At 37.4% G+C, this 21,723-nt stretch overlaps 1 protein-coding gene across 3 annotated transcripts in view; it reads left to right on the top strand.

Moving 5' to 3' along the window:
- The window catches only part of LOC128866436 (calcium and integrin-binding family member 2), a 61,597-nt gene extending 40,479 nt beyond the window's left edge, over positions 1 to 21,118 (top strand). Inside the window, exons 3-4 of one of the 3 annotated variants that reach the window (XM_054107163.1) lie at positions 1,472 to 1,737; positions 20,697 to 21,118. In XM_054107163.1, coding sequence (XP_053963138.1) covers positions 1,472 to 1,737; positions 20,697 to 20,914 — 484 coding nt within the window. In that variant the 3' untranslated portion in view covers positions 20,915 to 21,118. Of the gene's footprint in view, positions 1 to 1,471; positions 1,738 to 2,501; positions 2,673 to 20,696 lie in introns of those variants that run through there. The other 2 variants (XM_054107161.1, XM_054107162.1) reach the window with 2 other exon arrangements.
- The last annotated feature ends 605 nt before the right edge of the window (positions 21,119 to 21,723 follow it).

The following is a 21,723-nucleotide window of genomic DNA, read 5'->3' as shown; positions in this document are numbered from 1 at the left end:
TCGCAATGAGAATATGGAAAATGATATTGGTAAACCTCCACAAACATGAAAGATATTTACTTTTGAGAAAATTTTAAGAAAATTAAATGAAAGATTTTACAACGAACCCACCTACAGAATACCCGAACAATTGTGGTCGACTCGTAAGTGCTAAGCACACAGCATCCCTCCTAGAACAAAATAAGCATAGTGCTAACATAGCACACTCATTTATACATCCATTTTTTTATAACCTTTTGCAAAAGAACCTTTTAAAAAAATTGATTATTTCGAATTTTTAATGATTTCGAGTGATGAAAACCTTTATTTTGACCTTTACGCACTCCATTACCTGCCTGTTTGTAGACTGCAGCTGTTTAGCTCACGAGTGTCGAACATAATTGCTTCTTTGATTGGAGCTACCTCTGCTTGGAACACTCTGCAGTGATCCGGTAATCTGAATTTGAGTCTGATGGGGAGCTCTTTGCAGAATACTCCTCCTCCAACCCTACCGTCCAACTTCGAGCCATCCGTGAACGGTTAACTAAGACCTGTCCCAAAGAGTTGCACCCGGTCCACTCCTCCTTTGATATGGGAGGGGAAAGTTCCGCTTGGACTAAGCGAGGGTATACACTGATCCGTTGTCGGGGTGATGAACCCAAAGTTTATGAGGATACTTGAATACCTGTAAGTGAGGTCAAATGGGAAGCCCGAACCTCTAAGCCTAATTGCAGTAAGTGCAGCAAAAGTTTTGCTCGCGAAATCTACAGGTAGCACATTTAACATTACATTAAGCGCTAGAATAAAGCGCCCACTGATTCCAAGATTTTTCAAGCATCGCCTTTTCCGATACAATTTTTGTTTTTAATTCAATAAACTTCAGCGATTCACAAATCACAAAATTTAAGCTACTAAACAGTAAACTATGCAATTTAATCGCATCGCAAAGTGTTCACGGAACCTCCTCCTATTGTCCTTAGAAAATAATTTGCACTGACCTCAACATTGACAGCGAGCTGCGCTCATAATTTTCACATTCACCATTGTTCGCATTGCATTTCATTGTGTGCCGTGCAACCTTTGAGATACCTCTTTGTTGTCCACAATATCCGCCTTCGCTTTGTTTGGAATTCCTTCCTTCTTTGCGGCCACATTTTGCATGCATTTACGTTTCCGTGCCAGGAGTAGCGCTTACATTCCAGAAAACAACGTTGTTGCCATTCTAGCGGCCAACTTCCTAATCGATTGTCGGGGGTGGCAAAGCAACAACGCATTAATGTCCAAAACACTAAAACCACTCGCGTGAAGTTTAATGCTTCGGTATATCGGAAAAGTGCCAAAAATGCTTATGCTACAGAGCACACACACACACACACATACACTTGTACACAGTGGCACTTCCTGCTGCTTTCAGCCACCAAACTTTATTGCTCTATTACGTACTATATATCTTTTAGCTAATCCATGCGGTTGCTTTGTTTCATTCGCTTAGCGTTCACAAACGTTTTCGTGAGTTACGTCCGGATTTGGTGCCACGCCAAATGACCGAGGGCCAGGCGTCCAGTGTCAAGGTGCCATGCGAATGCATCGAGAAGATGCCCGAATTGCGCGAAAATCCCTTTCGTCGGCGCATCTGTGAAGCCTTCTCACGCGACGGTCAAGGCAATTTATCCTTCGAAGATTTCCTGGACGCATTGTCTGTATTCAGCGAGCAGGCGCCAAGAGACATTAAAGTTTTTTATGCCTTCAAAATTTACGGTGAGTTCGTGCAATTGCGCGCGCGCCTTTTGTTTGTTGTCTTTTGTTGTTTTGCTGTTTTGTTGTTATGTATTATGGCTTTGCGGCTTTGTTAGTATAATTGTTTTGTTTTGTGTGCCAGGATATTATTTATTGTCGACAACAAATTGATATGTATGTATGTGTAGTTGTTGTATGTACATAGTTGCTATTCGGAATGCCATTTTGGCGTATTTACGTCTATTATCTTTGCGCTTGAGTGTGTTTTTGAGTCTATTGTCTAATGTTTTCACACACACACACACACATAGACATATCATATACAGATTGATTTGCATGCATGCATGTATATGTGAATACCTTTATTTCGGTTTATGTGTGTGTGTGTGTATTGTTTAGCATCATCGCTTGTTGCTTTTTAGCTGTTTTGTTATTTTTAAAAATTTTTTTTTGTGTTGGCCAGCACCACTTACTTTCGCCGCACTTAATTGCCAAGTAGAGGTGACACATCAGTTTGTTCAGCAGATAATTTTAAGCGTACTCACACACACAAATACGAGTACATACAAAAAAGTTTTCATTTATTTCTTGGTAGAAATGTATGTTTTTGACATTTGAATACGCTTTGTTTAAAATTCACTGCTACTATTTTGGCTTGTTGTGTGTGTGCCTTTTTGGACATTCAGACGACAATTTCTGCACAATCACGACCATCTCTAATATTTACTCTTTTCATTTTTCCCTTTTTGTGCGCACATCTCCACATCCGCTTATATAAGCGATAGAAGCACAAATATCTGATTAAAAATTGTGAAATGGTTGATGTGAACTGGATTGGATTGCTTTTTTCTCTTTGTCTGAGTTCAAGGATACTCTGGCTTTATGTGAAACGAAAAAATTCAAAACAACACAAATTTTCACCCAACGTATAATTTTAAAGCACCTGCTTATGCGTTCGAAACTTGAAAACATCTCTTACGTAAACCTACATACTATACATAGATCCACCACTGCGTATGATGAACATCATGAAGCTGGGGGGTATTGTAAATACTTTTGGCCCGATTGGCTCATATTCGAAATGCATATTAATTATGTGAAAATAAATATTTCTACAGCAAATAGAGCCGCTAGGTGGCGCTGCCGGTAGATATGTGTAAAAATGGTATTTATAGTTCGTTACGGCTCATAATCCGAACTGCCAAATACTCGGCATGTTGTGAAAAAACTATTGTTCACCATTATTGCAACGACAATTCTCAATAGTAAATCGAAAGTAGTAAATGTTTACAATTCCAAGCATTCCTATAAACCCCACTCACTCACAGTGGGTCGAAATAGTAGATTTTAAGAGTTCTATTTAAAGTTGAGAAATCGCGCCAGAATTATATTTCTCCTTTCCTAACCAATAATCCATTTACGGGGTTATATACCCTGTGAGCCCGAAAAAATGGACGATTGTCATAATTATTTTTTTAAATATGTTGACGTGATAACGTCTTATAATTCGATTTAACAGGCTGCACGCACGAAAAAATGTGTCGTTACCTTGCTCATTAGTGTTACCTTGCTCATTTGTCGTTAGCTTGCTTATTGCCGTTACCTTGAATGAACTGCAAGCGAAAGGGCGGAACGAACGACAAAGCAAACAAAGCAAACGAAAGGCAACGTTCGACACCTTGCTCTCTCCTATTTAAGTGAGCGTATATATGTATGTAAATGCGCAAATGTACATATATAAATTCACGTATTTGTATTTGCATATGCCTTCTTGCTGTGTGCATGGTAATGAACCATTTCTCTGTTGAGAATAGGACGATGATAGAAAAAGAAGGGAATTAAAGGGAGTGTTTCAAGTGTAAAGTGTCTTGAAAAAGCCAAATCGTTGATGATGCCTCTTAGTGTTGTTGACTTATTAACGTCTGATGCACAATCGAAATTGAAGATATCACTCATGAATTTGATAAATGTTTCGTCATTTGTAAATGTAAATGTAACTTGACCTATTCCATTTCGATTCCATTTACCTCCTTCTCTATATCCATACAAAATATCTATCAAACAAATAAAATTAAAATTTTGTTTTGAAAATTGCAACCATTACATCAATATTTTCTTATGACGTTGTCACGTTAAACTATCGTCAGTAAACCGACTTTACAGACAACCTCTTTTTTTTAGAACTTTTATTCAAATGAGGCATATATCATACTGAAGGGTAAGTCTCGAAGAATACATTTTGGTGTTTTTATTTAAAAAAATGTTATTATTTATTGTTGATATTGCCCCTCCCCCGAAACGCCGTTTTTTAGAAGAGGCTTGCGGTGATTACGGTAGCGCATGAGCAGCTCAAGAAAAGTGCTGTTTAGTGGATCCGAACTACCCAAAAAAAATTTTTTCGATATGAAAACCGCTTTGCCCCAAAAACACAATTTTTGAGTGGTTGAAAAATAAAAAAAAATTAACTCCAGAGAACTATGCAAATATTTATAAAAAGTGAATCGTTTAGATTCACGAGGCTGTAACTTCGAATAATTAAAAAAGAAAATGTGAGCCGTCATGGGACGCCTGGCAGATGTGAAACATCGTGTGTGTACAAGTAATATGCATAAAAGATAATATTATTACAGGAATTAAATATAGCCTAATGAAAAAATGAAGTATTACGAATTTCTTACAGAAAATGGTAACTTTATTTAATAAACATTTATTTACATGTGATATCAAAATTCGATATTAATATCAAGCCACAATTTAAATATTTTCATCTGTGACTTCAGTAATAGTTATATTCGATGTGTCCTCTGTCGGTATTACTGTGACGATTGGTCGATGATAACTAAAGTACGTTACGAAAGTATTGGATGAAATATTATCAAGATATCTCACAAATACAGCATCTATTGTTGTTCCATATTTGGTAGTAGATTCTCTTGGATTGTTGTTGATTTGCAATTGAAATTCTTTTTGAAGTGTGCTTTGAGTGCTGTAATTTGTTGAATTTTCAGATGGCGCAAAATTAATCATCCAGTTTTGTATTTGAAAATTATTAAATAAAATTTAAAAAAAAAAATTTAATAAAAACATGATTTTGAATTATGGAATTTTTGAATTTTCAGGTGGCGCAAAATTAATCATCCAGATTTGTATTTGAAAATTATTAAATAAAATTAAAAAAATAATAAATAAAGAAATTATATTGAGTGATGACTTTTGACCTTTACGCCCGCCATTGCTTGTCTGTTTTTATACAGCAGCTCTACACTTACAAATTTCAATTATGATTGACGTACTGCACTATTTGTAAAATATATAAATAATCCGATAGAATGATTAATTTTGTGTCACTTTGTATGATAATCAAAATGTGCCTTTAAAATATGCCTTCCTCCATAGGCTTAAACTTTTTATTCAATTTCAACTTTTGCTCATTACGAGCTGGCATATCTCGAATTTGCTATTAAATAAGTTTGCACTTTTCATTTCTATTTAATAAAGCAATAAATTTGGCATTGCAAAATAGTTCCACTTGGTTTAAATAATTGAGTAATGAAACTTCTTTCTGCAGTGGCTTTGCTTTCTGTGACCTTTTGATATTTTTCAACTCAATCACTGACCTTCGCCATTTCTTCGCACAGAGAGCGCGCCTCAAAGGTGCCCACTCTAGCCAGCCTTCCAGTTTCCCATGAGTTCTCTGTAATCGAATTCCTATTATCTACATAGCAAATTACCGAACACATTCAAAAACACATAACGCACCAACATTTACTAAGCACTCACGAGCATCCAACTTGCCGCTCTTTAGCAACTCTACATTTGCCTCTCTAACATGGCACACATACTAACACACTTTAACCCACATCATTTGTGAGTTGTTCCTTTGAAATTGGCTTAGCACTTCTCATACTACTACACATAAAATATATATATGTATACCTTAGTATAGCGTGGCGACCCGTCGCCACGGCAAGCGTCGCCACGCCAACGATTCGGTTCACAAATGAGCCTATAGATGTTTCACATCAAAAAAGTTTATGCAAATCGGTCAAATAGTTTTTGATAAATAATGATCGCCGCGACGGTAATTTTCAAAAAATACGACTTCAAGATAATCGCGTCTAAAGTTTTGCATGCACTTCATTTATGGATAAAGGTCGCGCGCGTCCACGGTCTGTAACTTTCGTTATAGTGTTCCGATCTTTATGATTTTTTGAATACATATTTTTAAGATGATGTACTTTTAGAATATTCCATAAAAATATGTTCGATTTTTTAGTCCAACACAAGGTATAGAGATAAGAGATCAGTATTTTCCGTACAAGATGAAGCCCAAAATAAACAAGACTGGCATCATAAAGATGTTTTTAATAACGCCATCTTTTTAATGAGTTAGAGCTGACATCCAAGGGGACCTTGGTGGCATTCAGTTCAGCGGAAGCGAAGTTATTGCGTCTAAAGTGCAGTGTGTTTGTGTTATCGGTTCAAAAATGAGTTTCGAACAAGGAGCTAATATCAAATTTTCTTTTAGAATCGAAATCGTTTGAAACGTTTACAGAAACATTTGAATTGATGAAAGTTTAGGCGATGATTGACTGTCTTTTTCCAGAGCTTATGAGTGGTGTACACGTTTCAGAGATGGTGGTGAGGACATAAATAACAATAAACATACGGGCCGCCCAAGGCCAGTAATCACCGAAAACTCCATCAGAATTCCGTAAATTTATCAAAAATGAACTGAAATCATTATTAACATTCATGGAATCGGAGTTGAATATCTCCAAAACATCGATTTTTCGCATTTTAACTGATAATTTGGGCTTACGAAAGGTCTGTGCACGTTTTATTCCGCAAAAGTTAACTGAGGACCAAAAATTGGTTAGAATCCAACACTCGAAAGACCTCATTAAAGAGGCGAGAAAAGCCGACAACTTCCTTTACAACTGTAACTGGTGACTAAACTTGGTGTTTCCAACATGAGCCTCAAACTTAGCGTCAAAGTGCCGAGTGGAAGGCCCACCCACCTACGAGCCACCACCCAAAAAATCGTGTTTGGAGAAGTCAAAAATCATGTCGATGCTCATTTGTTTTTACGATTCCAAGGCAATTGTCCACAAGGAGTTTGTGCCAATGGGCCAAACCGTCAATGCTATTTTCTATCTTGGCGTTTTGAAGCGTTTGTTGCATCGCATTCGTCGAATTTGCCCTGAATACCGCGAAGGAGGAAGCTGGTGCTTAATGCTTGATCCGCTCGTGTGACTTATTTGATGACTAGAAATCGCATTTTAACCATCAATCACTCACCGTTTTCGCCTGATATGGCTCCTTGTGACTTCTGCTTATTCGAAAAATTGCAACTGATTAAGAAATAATATACTAAAAACAAAAATAAAAAATATGCTTTCATTTCCATTTTACACTCTTTTAAAGAAACACCCAAAAAATATATTACCATTTCAAATGAGGCGAGGGCCTTAACAATCTAAGATATTTTGTAATTTTTCGTAGAGCCTATCTTTGGGCAAAACATTTCTTATACGTGGAAAGCTATTAGGATGTGTTCCGCTCTTACTTATTTTTAAAAAGCTTCACTAGAATTGAAACAATGTTTTATCAAGTGCGGTTGTGTTTATTACATTTTGCTATTTTTAGACATTTCTATTTACATATATACGAGTACACCCAGTCACGACCATTCGCCGGACATTTCGAAGGCTATCCAAAAATAAGAATATTTCTTGTAGCAAGTAACAAGTAACAAGAAAATTTATCTTTCATTTCTTTTGTTGTGCAAGTGTTGCTGCAGTGAAGTGAATTGGAATAAAAAATATACTGGTACAATTCCAAGTTCATAAGACAATCTGTGCTGCTGGAATAAATATTTCATGACATACAAATGGAAAGTGAATTTAGAAAACAAAAGTTGTACGAACACTGGCATACTCGCATAAATAATCTAACGTACGTATGGATATTTACATATATTTGTGAGTATTTCTCTATGTTTTGTGTGGTGTAGAGAGAAATCCTATTTGAATACTTGATATTTTTTAAGTTGAAATGTGGATGTGTTTTACGTACAGGGGCGAGCATAGCTGAGTGCATGATCATTTTTTTTTTAATATTTACAAAGTATTTCCTCTTAAATTTTTTTTTTTCAATTTTTTTCATTATTTCCTCTTAAATTTTTTTTTTTTAATTTTTTTCATTATTTTTGTGTAAATACATACAAGTCGTACGTAACTTGACAAACTTAAGAGCAAGCCTCAAAATAAGAAATATGTATAAATGACTACTCCAGCCTGAAGAAACGTGGAGAATTGTTAATTTTGTACTCTTAAGTTACGTAAACTACGTATACAGGGTTGCCCATATTCGACAGACCCATCTGGCAACCCTGTATCTTTTGACAGAGACGTCAGATCGCTTAATGACATACCGCGTTGGAAGCGTCAGTCCAAGCAGATTTTTACCATGGAACAGTACACGCCACGCGAGCGCTCCCAAATTGTTGAAATTTACATTCAACAAAAGAAGTCAATTGTGAAAACTCAACTCATAAAAAATTAAATAATGTGAAAAAAACGCCTTCTAAGGACACCATTAAACGTTTGTACGAAAGGTTTTCGACTGGTGATGCTCTTTCTAATCCAAAGAGACCAAATCAAAACCGACCAAGGCGATCGGATGAGAACATTGCTCTTGTACGGGCCAGTGCTGAGTCGTCGTCAAGGACATCCCAAAATCGCCGTTCTCAGCAGTTGAGCATTGCTCGAACCACTTTACAACGAATTATCCGCATTGATTTGCATTTATTCTCGTATAAGATTTAATTGACGCAAAGATTGTTGCCTGCGGACAAGCCTCGTCGATTGGAATGGGTACAAAGAGTTATGGAAATGGCTGAAGATGACGAGCAATTTTGGAACAAAATCATCATGTCCGATGAGGCTCATTTCTTATTAAATGGGACGGTAAACAAGCCAAATTGCCGTACTTACGCCACTGAAAATCCTCACGAAATTCAAGAGGTACCTCTTTACGACGAAAAAGTCACTGTTCGGTGCAGCGTTAGTGCGAAAACGATTATTGGGCCGTTTTTCTTCGCAAATGATTATGGTCAAGCTGTTACCGTCAATCAGGAGCGTTATCGCGATATGATAACCACTTTTGTGATGCCAATTATTCGTCGAAGGCGTATGAGGCAGTTCTGGTTTCAACAAGACGGCGCTCCACCACACACAGCTCACACCACAAGCGATTTTTTGAAGAAATTGTTTCCCCGTCGTTTGATGTCGAAAAATGGCGATTTTGACTGGCCACCGCGTTCGCCCGATTTAACGCCACCTGACTACTTCTTGTGGGGATATTTAAAATCAAAGGTTTATATTAATAAGCCAAAGACCATAGAAGAGCTCAAGAACAACATCCGTGAGGAAATAGACGCTATTCCAGCCGAAATGTTAGCTAAAACTCATATTCAAAAAGTGATGTCAACAAATTTACTTGAACCAAATAAAATGATTATTATCGTCAACATCAAAAAAATTGTGTTTTTCTTTGATTTAAAAAAAACACTTGGGTCCGTCGAATATGGGCAGCCCAGCATTGAGAGCAGTGAAAGATTCATGCTACCATATGATTGATTTCTTCTTAATTCAATAAGCCTCAACATTTTTATGCAACCTTAATTTTTTACAAAAATTTATTTGACGTGGCATCTTTACTATCTACATATGCCGCATGTTATAAAGTTATTAGGTCCAGGCCAATTATGAATAATATTTTTGCATAAATTTGTATATTTCAAAGGTATTGGAGAGTTAGAGGAGGAAGCGATTACTTGTGATGGGAGTGTTTATTGAGCTCAGTGAAACTGAGAAGAAAAACATATGAAAAAATACAATAAAATACCTTTTTTGGAATCCATCTTTATACTAGTTTGTTCAATAAATTTTGCGGTTCGATAAGAAAAACACAATTGTATCGACTCAAATACATTTTATTATTCAGTATAGTCTCCCTGAACATCAATACTCCTGTTCCAATGAGATTCCAATTTATGAATTGCAATCCTTGAAGGGAGAATCTGGAGGGATGCAAGATACGCTTCCATAGCTGTTATGACCTCATCATTGAATGAAAAACTCTTTCCACACATGCATTTTTTTAGGTCTGAAGGAAAAGGTTTTTTTCTTTTGCAAACTGAGTCTTTTTTTTACGAATTTTTTCCTTCAGCTGATCTAAAAGGTTACAATAATATTCAAAATGTATTGTTTTACAAGTTTTCAAGTCCAATCCACGAACGAAATTCCTTTCGCATCCCAAAGAACTAATGCTAACACCTTCTTGGCCGATTGCCGATTTCTGGACACGGACTCGTTTTGGAGCAGAAGAGTCAGGTTCACACCACTATTCATTCTTCTGTTTTAATTTAGAATCATTGTGATATACCCAAGTCCCATTCATAGTTATGAATCGATGCACTAAATACACATTATCGGAAACGCTCTAAATTTTGCTGAGAAAGTTACATAGTCGCATTCGAATATGTCTTTGTTCCATTGCTAGCGAATACGGCTCCCATTTTGCACACAACTTTCTGAAACCCAATTCTTCAGTGAAAATATTACGCACACTGCCCAACGAGATGACTAGGGCTTCTACTAAATCTCTTTCAGTCACTCGATGATTTCCCAATACGATTTCCTGTACTTTTCTACGATTTCTGGCGTTGTTGCTGTTTTTGAACGTCCTTGACGTGGATCGTTTTCAAGGATTTACGAACACCTTTAAATTCAGCAACCAATCTTTCTACTGTACTAATTGATGGCGGAAAGTCTTTTGCTTTTGTTTGATTTTTTCCATTGTAGAAAATACTGTGACACGTTGATTCATAGGCTTGTAAGCAAAAAAATGAGTTCACACATTGAAATGACTCTTAAAATGCCTTCATATGAAGAGTGTACCAACATAAAAAACAAAAAATGTAATATAAACTAGTACCAACCGTTTCTTATCGAGCCGCAAAACATCTTCAATAACCTAGTACGTATGCTAATTTGGCAGCCAAACATCTTTAAGTTCTAACGTAAATTAATTAAAGTTTACGTCTAGAGTAGTTATTGAACATTTTTATCCAAAACCATATACATTACAGATTCAAGCTTCACAAAATAAAAAAATCCACAAGTTTCTATCTAAATTTTGAATTCTGAATATTTGCAAAAAATTCTACAAGTATGCACTTTTATATGCCATTGAATTTCGGTATGATAAAGTGCAAATATTAAGCGGCTCAAGAATCGCGCTGATTTTGAAAAAAAAAAAAAAAAAAATTGGGTGACGGCTGTTGCGGTTCGTTGATATAGTAATTGCCATTTATAAAAACAGGTGTCGATTAGTTCTTTTTTTTTTGGTTTTGGAAATGGCAAGACCTCCTTCCATCAGAAATTAATTTTTATATAGAATAAAGGTCGAAAAGCTTTCAGAAAACAACGACTAAAAATCCAAGCGCTTTTTAGCCGCTTCAAATTTCCATTTGTTTTACTGAAATTTCATGGGCTATTTTACTGCATATCCAAAAATTCTCTAAAAATTCAGATTCTTCTTCTTAATTGGCGCGATAATCGTTTCAACGATTTTCACCGCGTTCAACAAATCGCACCAGTCGTTTCTTTCTCGTGCTAATCACGCGAGCTGGAAACACCAAGTAAAGCCAAGTCCTTCGTGGCCTGGCCCTTCCTCTGCTACCACCAGCTGGTACCGCACCAAATACTTTAACAGCCGGAGCCACTGGATCTTTATTTGTGGCGCTATGCCCATGTCGACGTAAACTTCATACAGCTTCATTGTTTCATCGCCTATGAAACTCGCCGTCACCAACGTGCAAAGGTACAAAAAACTTTCCGCAGAATTTTTTCTCAAGTGACGCCTCATCGGAAATTGTCATTGGCCTGTGCCTTACGTTACGAAAACAAAAAAAAACGATATGAAATACAATAAATTCCAAGTCCTAAAAATCTTACTTTTCGATTACTTTTACATTCAGCAGCAAACAAAAAAATATGCGCAAATAAAAATTCATTGTCTGTTGTTCCGTTGCTGCGCTAATCATCAATTGACTGGCCATTTAAATAATAAATCTTTTTACACTTACTTTACTTTAGACCCATTTAAGCATTTAATAAATAGGAAATACGAAATTATTAATGCAGTTTGTTAAACGAAATCAGTTTTCCAATAGTTTTTGTTGCACTCTAATCTGCTTACGTAGGAATATTGGAATTTTCAATTTCCTCTTGTGATCAACAAACGAATGCCGACAAAAACCTATGAATTTTTAATATCCAACGCCTGAAACAAAGCAATTTTATAGACTTATCGGGCAAAGCTACAATTAAATTGAAATCAAAGTCGGCCAACAAATAAATAAATGTGGCAAAAACCTAAGCGGGGTGCAAATGGAATCAAACTAATAAATAAAGCTGAAAGCATATTACTTTTTGTGAGTTTTCCATCTGTATATACAGTGCATATGTATATTAGGGTGCGTCGAACTTTTGCCAATTATTGAATTCTGATGGAAAAGTTGTGTTGTTCAGCCTGTGGGCAAAATTTCGGTCCAAATAAAGATATCTGCTGCCGCCAGTAATTGCCTTCGTTATTGAAATTTCAATTCGACTTAGAAAATGTTTGACATTTTTGAAACCACCATTTATTATCGCATGTAAAACATGCTCAAGTGACGTACTGTATGGTAAATGCAATAATATGAAAGTAATTTAGATCACTGCACTCCACGCTGAAACTTGAACGGCTCGAGCCAAGGAGCATCAAGAGATTTGGTGTCTCCTAAAACACTCAGGCTAAAAAGCTCATTGTATTTAGTACTCTGAAAAGAGGGTAGATAGTCAAGGAGTGAAGGAGAAAAGTATCAGGGAAAGAGATAGCAAAGCACTCCGCGCTGCTTGTTGAACGAGAAATCAGTTCAGCTCTGAAATATGCACCGAGCTCTCCTCTTCCTGACTGTGCAAGTTGCTTCCTCTTCAAATTAGACGGACCTCAAGTGCTTCGTTGGCTATTCGTCTACTGAATACTTCTTTTTTGTGCTAGCATTTCTCGTTAAACCCATTTAGTTAGAAATTTTTATTAAAAGGTATGGGGAAAATCTGGTACGGCTTAAAATCAAATCCAAATTTCGTTGCTCGAAAAGCAGTATACCTATGGTTTTATAGACGAAAAGGTGAAATACATATTCAAGATCATCAAAGATGCCGGAACATTGTCTGGCACTCAGGTAATGTTACATCGAAATCAGCCACTTGCTGTTAGTGACAATACCTGTGGAGGTATTCTTATACCTGTCATTCACTTCAATGGTCATTAGGTTTTCACCATTTCAATGAATTGCCGTTTAGAAGCCTTCGCGACTTCGTAGACAATGTAACTTCTTGATCGAAATTAGTCAGACTAGTGATCAGATAGGCTGAAAACTAAACGTTTAATTGACAAACTCTCCCAATATCATTCAGTGCAAAATACTTAGGAGTAATCTTAGAATTCAAACTTAGCTGGAAACTGAACACTGAAGAATGGGTAAGGAAATCAGAAATTGCGCTGTATGCCGGTAAACTTATGCTTCGAAGAAGATGGGGTATTCAACCAAAGTATACTTTATGACTGTATAAGACGGTTATATGACCAATTTTAACTTACGGATCGGTAGTTTGGTGAAATGTTCTTGGAAGAGATTGCAATATCAAACTACTTTGCAGAATAGAAAGATCAGCCTGTGCCATAACGGTCCGTGCATCCAGATCATGTCCTAGGAAGGCTCGTAATGCACTGACACACATTATTCCGGTAGATGTCGATATCAAGAAGATGGCTGCCGAGAGTGGATTTAGGTTAAATGAGGCGGGTCGCTGGAGGGCAAAAAATGCGGTCATGCCAGTCTATTATTGCGACAAACTCAGTTCACCTCGGGGAGGGCTGATTACATCGTCGCAACTGTGACATTTTATGGGGATTTCGCCACTCTCTTTCCATCTCGAGAGTGGACTTTCACTAAATAACTTCGACACTACAGTCTATACAGTCTATACAAATGGCTCTAAAATGGTTTCTATTGTTGGAGAAGCTATACTTATATTCTCATACACTTAGAATTGAAAAATCTTTGCGCCTTCCCAATACTTGCTGTGTCTTCCAGACGGAAGTACTGGCAATAGGGGAAGCTTGTAGGCTCCCAATCGCAGACTTCTCTTTTAAGTGCCATATCGCTATTTTTTCGGACATCCAATCTGCACTCCAAGCACTAGATTCGGCTACAACAACCTCTAAACTATTGGAACAAAGCAGGAATAGCCTTACCACCTTGAGCGTAAGCCATAAAGTTACCTTAATTTGGATCCCGAGATATCGGTACATTGACGGAAACGAAAAAAACGGACGAACTGGCAAGAGGGAAATCTGCCAGGAGTAACATTCTTGCAGAATAGGTATTCACACGACTGGGTGCAGCAATCAATAATACAATCTCCTCAAAATACCTCCGAATCGCGGATTGTGGATGGAGAGACCAGATGAGATGCAAAAGTAGCACAACGTTATGGACCACCAACAACCTCAAATAATCGTCAATACTGACAAATATGAAACAAAAAGATACTTGCAAACTCATGGCGGTGAAATAAGCAACCAAAATGGGCGTCCCTCACAACACACACTGTCACCGTTGTAAGCAACCAGGGAATTTCCATTTCTTCTCTGAATGCCCTGCCTTACGGACGACAATCAAACTACTGTCCGAAAGCCTCGAGAAACTTTCTGGGCTTGGATGTTAACAACCTAATAAGGTTCTTAAACCGTCCAGTCTGTGCGATGTCATGCTGTAAGATAACTATTAAACAAGTTGATAGCGAGGATGTGGCAAATGGTGGCAAGTGGTGCAGAAGCGCTAGTTGGATTAATCAACCAAATCGGTTACGAAAGCCTTCCAGTGGCGATTCAGTCAGCTATTTCTTGCGAATTATCCCGCACGCCTTAAAAAAGATATGCGTTTTGGTAATATCAAAGGCAATCCAAAGAGGTACTTGTCGAACGGATTTGAAACTTCGTGATACCGGTGGAACCAATATCGCTCACTGCCTCACGTGCGCATTTGTAGAGTTCAATGTCTTGGCCATCAGATAAACTAAAAAGAGTTGTAAAATAATATTTTAATTAAAAAAATGTTTAATAAAAATAAATATTTTAAGAAAAGAAACTTTTAACAAAAAAAATATTTTAATAAAGAGGTTAATAAAAAATATTTTAAGAAAAAAAAAAATTTTAATAAAAAAAAAATTTCAATAAAAAAAAATTTGACAAAAAAAAATATTAAAAAACAATATTTTAATAAAACAAATTTTAATAAAAATAAATATTTTAAGAAAAAACATTTTTAACAAAAAAAAATATTTTTATAAACAAAAAAAAATTAATAAAAAAATGTTAATGTAAATAAAAACGTATTTTAAGAAAAAGAACTTTTAATAAAAAACTTATGTAATAAAAACAATATACTAATAAAAAAATATTTTTAGATAAAAAACTTTTAACAAAAAAAATTTTTTTAGAAAACAACTTTAACAAAACAAATATTTTAATAAAAAAACTTAAATAAAAAAAAATATTTTAAGAAAATAAACTTTTAATAAAGAAAATTTTAATAAAAACACTTTTAATAAAAAAAATTATTTAATAAAAAAAAAATTTAATAAAGAAAATTTATTAATAAACGAAATATATTAATAAAAAAATATTTTAAGAAAAAAAAACTTTTAATAAAAAAAATCTTTGATATAAAATATATTTAAAAAAAAAAGATGAAAAAAAAATATTTTAATAAAAAAAATTTTATAAAAAAAATATATTATTACAAAATAGACGCCTACATTGAAGCGCCTTAAAATACCAGCACTCCGGAAAACGAGACAAGTCTCAAAAAGGAGAGACTATTAGATTTACTCTACTCGAAGCTCTTATTTTGCCTTTCCTGCGTACATCCGATTGTCCATAATGGCCAATGGATAGGAGAAATTCAGCTCGATGCCATCGTGAAACTTGTTACGAAAACTAACGAAAAAAGTTTCTAATTTTCCGGATTCGAATAAAAATTTCAATAATTGAGGCCATTGCTAGCGACAGAAGACATGCCAAACAAGGCAACTTTTCTGCAATAGTAGAATCTGTTACTGTTAAAAAGTTTTTTTTTTTGTAACCACCCTAATTTACATACATATACGTATATATCCATATTTGTTGGTTATACCTATATATTCTTACATACAAAGTTATTTGCGTGTTTATGTTTGCTTCGATGTGTATTATATTTATTGCGCATATTTGCATAGATTTTCAAAGTATTTTTAATACATTTTTCACTTAAATTTTCTCAAAGTCACCGACGAAATCAATAAACACTTTGTCAATGCCAAACGAAGCTTCTTTGTAGCATTTTAGGTATGTACTCGTTTGTTAAGTGGATACGTGCTATATATGTGTGGGTTAGTGCTTGTACGAGCTGCCGATAGGAAAATCTACATCCTAAATTAAGAACTTATGCCCTTTTAGGGCACGCGGAAAAATGTCTAGACATTCCTACTAACTTAAATCCAAGCCTATGTAAAAAGTGAGTGTCCAGATGTCTTCATTTAAGCCGCGCAACAGCAGAATAGTTGAAGCAGATGCCGAGATTACTGCGCGTAATGATCCTCCTAACAATTGTCGCACAAGGGACTTGAGGTTAGATATACAAGGTGAATCTCCGTGCCTGAAACAAAGAAATAATAGCATCCCTCGGCAGAGAATGGCAAATCTCCGAGAGTATTTCTGCCATAAAGTTTGGAGTCGGCTTAAAACTGTAGGTAGAAAAAACGTTTTCAATAATTTACTAACTAACGAAACTAACTTTCTATAAGGCTCTCATTATGCCCTCAAGCCTGATTCGAGCGAAGGCCGAGCAGACGCACAGAAAGTGGGATATGAGAAGTGTGGGAAGTGAGATGCCTACCTTTTCCATGGTATTCGCCCGTAGAAAGTGGCCCGTCATCAGTCCAACCAGCCTCCGACAGTCGCCTTTGCTTAGTGACAGGAGGAACTGTGACAGTCGGTCTCGGACGTGACAGGTAACATTAGTTTTGTCCATATGCAGCCTTTTTCAGTCTGCCAAGCTCGCTTGTGGGTTAGAGTAGCCCGTTTGCTTACCATGGCTTTGATGGCTGCAGAAGGGAGTGACAGAACGGTCTCCGGGCTGTACACTTCTATTAGGTGTTTGGCTGAGCTCCACCTCATATAATATTTGTGGCGTGCATCTTGATGTTGTTCCACAAATGGAGGGACTTTTAGTTTTAAGCCGACTCCGAACGGCAAATGGTTTTTATGAGACGCATTTCTATAGCAGAAATACACACGGGGGGTTCGCCATTGCTTGCCGAGGAATGAATTATTGTATATTGTAATTGAAAATTGGTTAAAATTAAATAAAAGAGTTAAATGTCAAATTTTATAGTCATAAGTGAGGCGTGTGTCTTTTTTTCGCCGCGTACACGCAGACATTTACTCATTACTCCTTCTCAACTACTGATTTTTGTGCACAGTTTTTTTGCATGTTTCTTATTTTTGGTCTTTTACAAGTATTTTTTGCATCTTTCCATTAAACATCAACCATCTCCACACTGAAAATTTAATTAATTTAATGCGACCTCGTTTTATACTGGCACAGTTCAAGCTCATATTGAATAGGCTTGCGAAAAATGGTCATCAAAGCAGCATTCAAACATTTTTTGAACTAAATTTTTCCTGTTTGGTATACATCTACACTTCTCTATATATACCTACATGTAAATATGCACAATTCTATGTTGATGTAAAATTTATTGTGAATATAATCCGATTTCCTCAATGTGTGTCTGTGTTGTTTTTCGTTTGGTTTATATGCCTCCTATTTTGTATTTGTTCATAAGATATAAGAATCTAGTAAAATATGCATAGTAAGCGGTAATGCAATTAAGTAAAATTGAATAAACCTACAGCACATACACGAACGATTCGTGCATGCCTTGGCATGCGCCTATATGTAGACTAACATGCACGCATGCGAAAGCTCGACTGTAGTGCTGCTCGGTATAAAATTGCATTGCTGCAGGTAATCACTACAAATTGTAATGCATTATATGGGTAAGAAATGGAGCAAATTTTAATGAATACGACGCTCCAGCTACATCAGGGTTCCCGCTTTGCTTCCATGTACAACAAATGGTCTTATCAGAAAAGCAAATTGCTTTGGGTACAAACTCTGTAGGTCAACGTGCTGTGCTGCTGCTATACACGAAGACGAACGGGCACACCCACAAAATTGCTAGCACCTTTCCTTGGCAGCTTCCTCCCCGCATCCTTTACACTTCACTATCCCTGTTCTGCACAAAACCATTCCTTCGCTTAAATGCTTATACGAGTATGTGTGTAATATATAAAGGGTGATCAATTTAGAGGTAACGGATTTTAAATTGAAATAGAACAACGAAAGTTAAAATTGATTGGGTAATCTTTTTTGTTTTAGTGCAGAATCGTTCATGACATTTACTTTTTAAAGATAATCCCTTGCAAATGTTGGGCGCAACTGGGCCGAAATACGGAAATCCGTAAGCACCAATTTTGAATGACTCGCTAGAGGACTTCGGGTGGTATCTCGTGAATAACTTTAGTGATATTGGCTTCCAATGCCCCTTTTTTCGTCGGGACACACTAGCAAGTACAGTACTCAAACACAATTAAGTCCTTTGTACTGCACTCGGGTTCCTTTTTCAATTTTCTTTAAATCTACCCGACATCTGAGTAGATCTTGTGGTGCCATGGAGCCAAGGTGGTCGCTTTTTAACACATCAGTGCCAAAGATATCAAGCCCGATTCGAGCGAAAGCCGGGCAGACGCACAGAAAGTGGTCCGTCGTCTCATCCCCCTCTTCACAAGCTGAGCAGAGTGCCTGAGCTGCCTACCTTTTTCAAGTGCTTCGCCCATAGAAAGAGCCACGCCATCAGTTCTTGTTGTTGTAGTAGCATAAACATTCCCCATACTTACATACGGGGAATGCTGCTGGAGTGACAATCCTTGGCCGTATATAAATCCGGGTCGTTTCGGTAACGTAGAACCGACTGTCGTGGAAACGTCCCGTCATCAGTCCAACAGGCTGCCTACAGCCCCTTCCGCTTAATGGCAGGAGGAACTGCGACAGTCGGTCGGACAAGACAGGTAAAATCACTATCTGCCGCCTCTCTCAGCCTGCCAGGCTCGGGTGTGATTAAAGTAACCTATTTGCTAACCACCGCTTTGATGGTTGCAGAAGGGGGTGGCAGAACGGGTTCCGGGCCAAGGAAGTTGACATCAGAGTCCATCCTAGCTAAAGAGTCAGAGATCTCGTTGCCCGCGATACCCACGTGTCCCGGGACCCATGCTAGCATCAGTTCAATGTAGTTCAACCTGGAATTACAGTACTCAACTACCCTTGAAATGGTTGGAGGGCTGTCGCTTCTTGAATAGCATACACCTCCGCTTGAAACACAGATGCGGGCATTCCAAGAACAAAGTGTAGTTTTTCCCGCTGTATTCCACGTAGACACCAGAGCTGGAACCGTGCTTGATGCGGAGAAATCCGTCAAAATGCGAGAACAGTGTTTGCCGGGCTCATTTTCAGAGTTTGACCACAATTAAGCCTCTGGCAGCACTACACTGTATCTCTTTTCAAGTACGACTCTTGATGGCATGGAGTCAAGTGGCATGGCGAGGTACGTTGGATCGAAGTCCATGCCCACTCTGTTGTCCAATGCCGCACAGGGGCCGTATCAATTCCCATTATGCTTCAGCCTGCAGATGGCCTTCAAGGCCTCTCCTTGGATGAAAACATCAAGTGGTGGTAGACTCACCAGAGCGTCTAATGCCGGGCCTGAAGTAGTCGGAAAAGCTCCGATGTAACAGATGGCCATAGTGCGTTGTCTCAATCGAAGCTGGTTTATCCACACAGTGGTTAAATTTTACACACCTCCACAAATAGAAGCCTAAAGATGTGATATCACACGATCTAGGTGGCCAATCCACTGGTGCGTGGCGAGAGTTAAATTGTTCAATGAAACGAAGACGATGTAGATCCATTGTTTCACGGGTTTTATGGCAAGTAAGGATGTCCGTCGTATTGTTGGAGCCACACAGATGTTGTGGAAATCACGGGCTGCAGTTTTCGGCATCAAAATGTCCTTTATCATGGCGCGATAGCGTTCGCCATTCACTCTTATATTGGCGTTAGCCTCTTCTTTGAAGAAATATGGGGCTATGATTCCTACAGTCCAAAGGCCGCACCAAACTATTGTTTCCAATGGTTGTAGTGACTGTTTTTGTATGACTTCGGGCTGCTCTTCAGCCCAAATACGGGAATTTTGCTTATTAATTGAGTCATTAGGCCAAAAATGGGACTCAACGCTGAACACCTGGCCTGAGTACGCGATAAACACTTTTCACCGAGCGTCAATTCTCCTAAGCCAACTGCACGATTTGCAAACGTTATTGAGGCGTAAGTCTTTCCATGATGAAATGTCAACGAATACTGAAAAAATTAGTATTAAATAAATTTAATTTGACGCGTGATCTGTCAAAAAACTCTTATTTGGAAAAAGTACCTCCAATCTGATCACCCTTTATGTACATGTATGTACGTGTATGTGGATATGTGCATGGGGTATGCGTTGTCACACATCGGCATTTGCTTGCATATCCTGTACAGGATACCTGTTAAACACACTCACTGGTTAATTTCACTTCAAACACATGCACGCAGAACACCGCACCGCACAGCCGACATCCCTCCCTCTTACTCATCACATTTAGCTTTGTGCACAATTTGAACCTGTTTGTGTTCGTTCAATTCCATTTTCAACTTCCTTCAACAGATTTTGATCAGGATGGCTTCATTGGCCATGGCGACCTTATGTCTTGTCTCACAACCATGACGAAAAATGAATTGAGTCCGGAGGAGCATCAACAGATTGCCGATAAGGTTATGGAAGAAGCGGATGTGGATGGTGATGGTAAATTGTCATTTCTAGAATTCGAGCATGTCATTCTGCGTGCCCCGGACTTTCTCTCCACTTTTCGCATACGCATTTAATATGCAAATATATGACCATATGGCCATGGTGTATATGTATACCCATACAGGAATATACGCACATATACAGTTACATTTGCATTTGCATAGTTATTTATATTGTAATTTTCTACATACTGGTTACTACAGAGAAATAAAGCTCTTTGTGTCAATAATTTCAATTGAATCTTAGAATGGAATGATTGACTTTAATATAATGCAATTGTTTGGGTGACATTTATGAGGAATCACACATTTGTAGATGTGTTTAGAACGAATATTGTGACAGACAGAGCACGACAATGCAGTTATAAGATTGACTAATATGGACTGAAGCCCCGCTAATAGAGAAAAGGTATTTTATTTTAGCAATTGCCCAATATTTTTCAATGGGTCGCAATTGTGCACAGTTTTGTGAGTTGTGGTCCTTTTAAACAATATTTACGTCGTGAATTTCATACCCGTTCATAGTCACACGGCTATAATGACACGACGCTAAATGGGACCAGAACACAACTGAGCTTTTCTGTTGTTTTATGAATGGCAACAAACGTTTTTGCAAACACTTCTTGAAACAAATTTCTTGATTTTTAGTGCCCGTGGTAATCAACGTTTTGCTTTTCATACAACACTGACAGATGGCTTGTCAATCCAAATATTTTTTAGGGAACTTGTACTGATACTATTTATGTACTCGCTCCAGTAATATACTGTTGACTTCAGGTGTATGTATGTGTGAGGTCCCGATCGCGGTAGTTGACATTCGTTTGAAGCGTAAAGATCCTTCCTTACCTGACGTCAAAAATGTCTATGTGCGTCCCGAAAAAACA

Source organism: Anastrepha ludens, chromosome 6, assembly GCF_028408465.1.
Source record: "Anastrepha ludens isolate Willacy chromosome 6, idAnaLude1.1, whole genome shotgun sequence".
Classification (NCBI taxonomy): Eukaryota; Metazoa; Arthropoda; class Insecta; order Diptera; family Tephritidae; genus Anastrepha; species Anastrepha ludens.
This window is presented reverse-complemented; position numbering and strand designations above follow the sequence as displayed.